Source organism: Stegodyphus dumicola, chromosome X2 (assembly GCF_044657685.1).
Source record: "Stegodyphus dumicola isolate Sdum_Otavi_A_Nest chromosome X2, ASM4465768v1".
Taxonomy (NCBI): Eukaryota; Metazoa; Arthropoda; class Arachnida; order Araneae; family Eresidae; genus Stegodyphus; species Stegodyphus dumicola.
In genome coordinates this window covers 63,228,683-63,234,779 of record NC_140781.1, presented here as the reverse complement: position 1 = coordinate 63,234,779, position 6,097 = coordinate 63,228,683, and the positions used below count along the sequence as shown (strand labels likewise).

At 32.8% G+C, this 6,097-nt stretch overlaps 1 protein-coding gene across 1 annotated transcript; it reads left to right on the top strand.

Moving 5' to 3' along the window:
- The first annotated feature begins 2,402 nt into the window (after nucleotides 1-2,402).
- LOC118192523 (neuropeptide F receptor-like) lies at nucleotides 2,403-5,793 on the top strand. The gene has a single exon (XM_085808924.1). The coding sequence runs from the start codon at nucleotides 2,423-2,425 to the stop codon at nucleotides 3,557-3,559; it is 1,137 nt and encodes a 378-aa protein (XP_085665050.1). The 5' UTR covers nucleotides 2,403-2,422; the 3' UTR covers nucleotides 3,560-5,793.
- Nucleotides 5,794-6,097: the final 304 nt, after the last annotated feature.

The following is a 6,097-nucleotide window of genomic DNA, read 5'->3' as shown; positions in this document are numbered from 1 at the left end:
CGTAAATGTTGACTGCCATTGAATCGGGAAAGTTGATGGAGATCTTACCAAAGTTGCGAAAGTCGTTCCTGCAGAATTTTTAAATAATTGACGTCTCTTTATTTCTCAACTAATCAGTTTTCGACCCACTTTGTTTTTACTCTTCAGAAAAAAAGCTTTCGCCGGTTTCTGCCGTTTTGTTAGGCCCTCCGATTTTATTGGAAGCTTTGTTTTATCGACCATATGCAGCTAACCATGTCTTATTCATTAGGATACACTTTTCCTATGATATTTTCTAGAAAGTAGTTCCCAAACATAAATATTTTTTAAATGCAAGAAAAAAAAACAACAATAGCAAATAATTTATACCTTTGGTCATAAAAACAAAGCCGACCAGCGGCCGAGCGGTAAAGTCGCTGAACACCGGCAGTTCGGTCCGAGATGAACGGGCTGACTGCATGGGCGTTTTCGTGGTTTTTGCCATATGTAACCTGTGTACATGCTACTTCCTCTTAAAAAGTGCTCCGCAAAGGTATTCCTTCTCTTAGGCACATAGCTATCGAGTGGTTTGCCATCCAAACCAAATCATTCTAAACCATAAAAACAAAATATGGCTTGTCTAAACTCAATCAGTCTACCGAAAACGCATATGTAATGAGTGTGTTGTTACCTCACGCTTATCCATAACTGGAGCTAAATCTCGTTGTTTGGCAATAGTTTCATGGTCGATGGATAATACGTAAGTACCCAAATCAGAAATATTTGTTTCATTTTTAAAAGATAAATGACTCAAGGGAAAAGATCTAATCGCTCTTTTTCTCTTCTTTCTAATTCCGTAAATTAAGTACTTTTTACTGGAAGAAGATCCTAATTCAGTTAAATTGTTCAGTTACCTGTTAATAGACAGTGATAACGATACCTTTCAGTTTCATCATATCTGCAAAGTAAAATCTTTATTATAAATGTGAAAGTAAAAGAAATATTATTGCAGAAAAACTGTTTGGTTGTAAGGAAAGAGAAGTTCGTGAGCAAAAAGTTATTAGTTGTAAGAAAGTGCCGTTTTGATGCAAGAAGGTTTCATACCGACGAAATCGATGCCTATATTCTAAAAAGGTTTAGAACAGAAATCAGGTGTTTCATCTGCCTACCAGTGGGTAGTGGCGGAAAAACTGGCAGTTAGCCTTTCACCCAGGGATGGCTGAGTGTAATTTTTTGCCTTTTCTATGCCTAATATAGAAACACAGTTAATTTTCTTTAGAAACAATTCTATGAAGGCAAGCTTCCTCTCAAGCAGATATCCCACGAGGCTTTGCGATAGTTAATTAACTAGCCGACCAGCTGCCTCACGTAAATATGATCTTGATATTATCTTGTATAACGAAAATTATCGCGAACAGTAAAAGAGTCGTTATAAGTCAGCAATGTAAATGTTAGCTGCTTCAGATATAAAATAGATTCGATCACTTGCGAAACAAAATTGATTTACTCCTTTCGGTGATTGAGAGACAATAATAAAGTAAGCGAGATTAGTACCAATCTACTTTCTTGAGCAGAATTACAATTTGATAAACATTTTTAATTTGAATAGTTTTGACAGCGTATATCGAATCTAATATTATTATTTTATTTGAATCAAATATGACAAAATACACGAAGGTTGTCTGACTGACAAGAGCGCCTATGTGAAGGTTTTTCTAGGCAAAAGTTTTCGCATTAGCATTACACTTGAGGAAAAATCCCAGAACGCCCATGCAGCCAGAAAGTTTGCAGGGATATGAACTCAACTCGAATTACTAGTGCTGGGTGTTCCAATACTTTAATTTTGTAAGCGATGGAAATGACAACACTACTAGAATGAATAATAGAAAAAGTTTGTAAGTTAAGGTGGGGAAAACATCCCTCAGGCACCTTTCTGCAAGATTTCATTTCTTCAAGGAAAAACAAAATGTTTTACGCGTATATTTTATATTCTTCTGGACGAAGATGGGGTATCAGAGTGTTTACAGCATCTTTTTATCAGGAAGAATAAAAAGATAAATTTAAAATAGGTAAAAAACAATAATCTAATCCATCTTGTTAGTGAATACAACATACCAGCTTAGCTCTTTTCTGTTCAAAAAGAAATTTCAAACTAAATTTTCAGTTAATCTGGAATGCATTTTAAGCACTCAAAGGTAGCCTAACGACGTATGAAACGTTGCATTTCAGATTAGTTTTCAATAAAATACTAGTAATAGACTCCAAAACTTCTCTTCCGTTTTACACTTTTCTTTTACTTATGCCACCTTTTCTTGCGGATGAGAGAAGCATCGATATTTTAATTTGCCTAGAAGTAATGGAATGTATGTTAGAAATTTACTTCAAAAATATATGTAACTGATAACATATCATTTTTTTTATTCCAGGTGCTGATACCGCAAAAACCGATTCTCTGTTAAAAGACATGTCATCAGTTCAGCTATCGATTGATCAGCTCAGTGGTAAAAACCTGTCATATTTACCACGACTCAACTTTAGCTTAGACGATGCGGAAAAGGAACTTCAACAACATTTCTCCAAGGATAAAGTTTTCGATCGAAACACGGAAATAATTATCATATGCTTATATTCTACACTTATCATTAGTGGAGTCATCAGCAATTTCCTGATATCGGGAATTATACTAAGAAATGCTCAAATTTGTAGTCCACGATATCCTTACGTCATAAATCTGAATATTGCGGACTTGATTATGTGTGTGTTTTGCATACCATTCACTCTAGTTGCTGTCATCAGAAAAAGGTGGATTCTAGGAGAAATTCTATGCAAACTTGTACCATTTGTGCAAGGATCGACTGTTTTCTTGTCATCCGCAACAGTTAGTGTAATTGCTGTTGATAGGCACAAAAACGTTTTAAACGCATTTCCAGCAGGAAGGAAAAAGAAAAACAAAGGAGTTATGTGTAGTATTATTAGTGTCTGGCTGATTTCTTTCGTACTTTCAAGTCCTATTTCTTATGCTCAGACAATCAAAAATGTTGGATTGCCGGGCATATACACTTACGAAAAATGCATCGAAAGTTGGCCTTGGACAAAAGCCAAAGGAATATACACAGTAATCACTGTTCTTGCCCAGTTTTTAATTCCAGCCCTAGTCTTGTTTATTACACATTTACGGATCGAATCTCATTTAAACTATGCTGTTAGCCGTTTCAACAAGTTTAACAACCGTCCTAGTGAAGACAGAGTCCAAAAGGAATTACGAAGAAACCGAAGAGCGACTATTGTACTCTTGACTATAACAATTGTTTTCAGTTTGACTTGGTTGCCATGGAATATTCTTAATTTGATTGCTGATTTTCATCCGACTTCCATGAGCCCTCAAAATCTTTATTTATCCTTCGTCATATGTCACATTATTGCGATGACTTCTGCTACCAGTAATCCTATCCTTTACGGTTGGCTTAATTCTAACATTCGTAGAGAAATTTTAATCGTGAAAGAACGATTAAGTAGTGCAATTTCAGTACAAAAACGCATAACTAGTGGTCAAAATGATTCAGTGGAAACCATGCGATGTAAAAATATGAACTTGCAATAGGAATTCAATAGAAATAAATATGTTAATCAAATTGAGTAAATGAACCGCTTTTAAGCGTGAGACCGTACTGCAAGTCTTAATTTATTACTGCACTAAATTTCAATTTTACTATAACACGTAATCACACGATAAATTTAAAATAAGAAGAGAACTATAAAGTAAATAATTTAAAAGCCTGTGAAGACTAACTGAAATTACAAACTTTTACAATACTGACTCGAACCAAGCCCATTTTTACCAAATTTTTAGTGGTTTTCAATTTTTAAAGCTTAATCTGAAACTATTATTTTCCAATAAGGCGTGGCATAGACTACTAGGGCTCACCTTGTACACTTAGTTTAAAATTTAGAAATAAAACGCTTGAGGATACCGGTTGTGAGTTAATTTGCAAAATATTAATATTTTTGTCAAAAGTTAATGAAGTATAATACTGCAAGAATTCTTAAATCCTTATCAACATAAAATTTGAATGTCCCCAGAAACATAAAAATTTATAAAACAACGGCAAAATTTTCGTAGATTATAGAGTAGTTTATTGAGTTTAATTATTTAGATTATTATAAAGCATACTAGGTTTAGCTGACTATGATGGATGGAGATAGAAGGCATCTTGAGTGCCTTTCTAACGGAATTTATTGAATAAAAATAACGCAGTTTAACTGGCTATCCTGAAACTGAAAAAAAAAGGGGGAAACGGGGTTCATAGTTTAGAAAACAATATTTTTTTAATATTTTCCCAAACTATGAAACCTTAATTGATTATTGATTCTATATGATTATAATGACTGTTAATAAATGTGTGAGTTCGTTTAGAATTAATATGCAAAACACACCAGCAAACCTTACGCTGTAATGTAAAATGACAAACTAACAGAGCTGAACTATAGATAAAACTTAGGAATAACATAACGGTATCAAAATAACGAAATGAATCTTAGGAAACTTTTCTAATCTCCATTATGAAGTTAAACAAATTTTTGAAATACAAGAAAATATGTTGTTGCAAGTGCAGATCTTAGGTCAATAATAGTTTTGAAAATGCTATAATTGAAATTGAAGTGAAGAAAACTACACCCCCAGTTTACATGGCCATCGTTGTTAATGTATAAATATGTAGATTTAAAAGTTTTTAAAAAATTTCTGAAGGTGAACTAAAATGCATCTTACCGAGGATCCGATTTATGCACTCTGTGGACCTCGGCATAGCAGCCTCAGACTGTATTTCAGGTCACCCAATACCCATCTTCCTTTATTTAGGACGAAAAAACAGTACTAAGAAAAATTATAGGATGATTTAGGGATTCCTGAAGTCTGGGTCGTAGGCTCTGGCCTCATGGGCCTGCCTGGGCGATAATCAGAGCTGAGATTAAATCGTTATTGGGAGAAAATAGTAGTAAAATATCGGTAACACTAAGGAAGAAAATGAAATAATATTAGTGAAAAAGGAGAGAAATAAAATCCATCCTTATTAATTCACCCTGTTGCAAAATATGATTTCCGTTAGACAAGTTCATGTCACATTATAAGCAAGAAAGGTGTATCCCGAAACGCATGAGTTATTAATTTAGAAAGTATAATAATTATATTTATCAAATGAAACAACTGAATTCATGTGAGTTCAACTGAATTAAACATGATACTCTACACTGTTTTCTGAAAGCATCCTGAATAATTCATAACAAACACATATTAAATAAAAACTTTTAAATACAATATTTCAGACATTTTCGTTTAACGGGACTTTGGAAAATTAAGAACAAAATCAGAAACTTATCGAAAAACTCTCATCTTCATATCCTAGTGTTGTGTAAGCTTTCGATAGCTCAGCGCTTTGACATAGTTCACGAAAAAACTTATATGCACAGGAAATAAACCCTTTAAGAAACTTCATAATCAAGGTCTGCAACTCGGATTATTATCATCGGTCATTTGATATTACCTGAAGAATAATAGCTTCTGTCAAATTAGATTTATATAACTGTGTTGGATTATCAGTTGGCTTGAAGAATATTAGTTGATAGCAATGAAGAGTCAAGACTTTCTTAACGTAAATCACGTAGATGATTAGCACAATATGTTGGTTTACATCCCCAGCAAATGTTCATTGACTGACTGTTACTATTTTGCTAATTATTAAATAGAGATGTACTACTTATATTCGTTATGCATATAATATAATATAATACTATATCCTGTGTAAAAATACTTATAATGGCCTATGTGTGTATACTACATTTCACTTAATAACTTCCGATAATTTCTGAAGAAATAAAATAAAAATATTGTATACTTTAAAATATATCTTTTGTTATTAATTTAAAACTCGCTTTTTGAAAGAAGAAAGCTTTTTAGAACATTGATTTTAATTCATTTTTTTTTTTAGCTACAAAGTTTCTTCAAATATAGAGATATTCAGAGATTATTAATATTCACAAATTCCAGATACACAATAATAAATGATGGCCCTTTTTAAAAAAATTAATTAAAGCGCACTTTTTAAAAATTATAAAATTAAACACCATATAATAATAATAAATT

What these genes read in the sequence shown, in the direction of transcription:
- LOC118192523 (XM_085808924.1), top strand. Translation starts at nt 2,423, where the DNA reads ATGTCATCAGTTCAGCTATCGATTGATCAGCTCAGTGGTAAAAACCTG.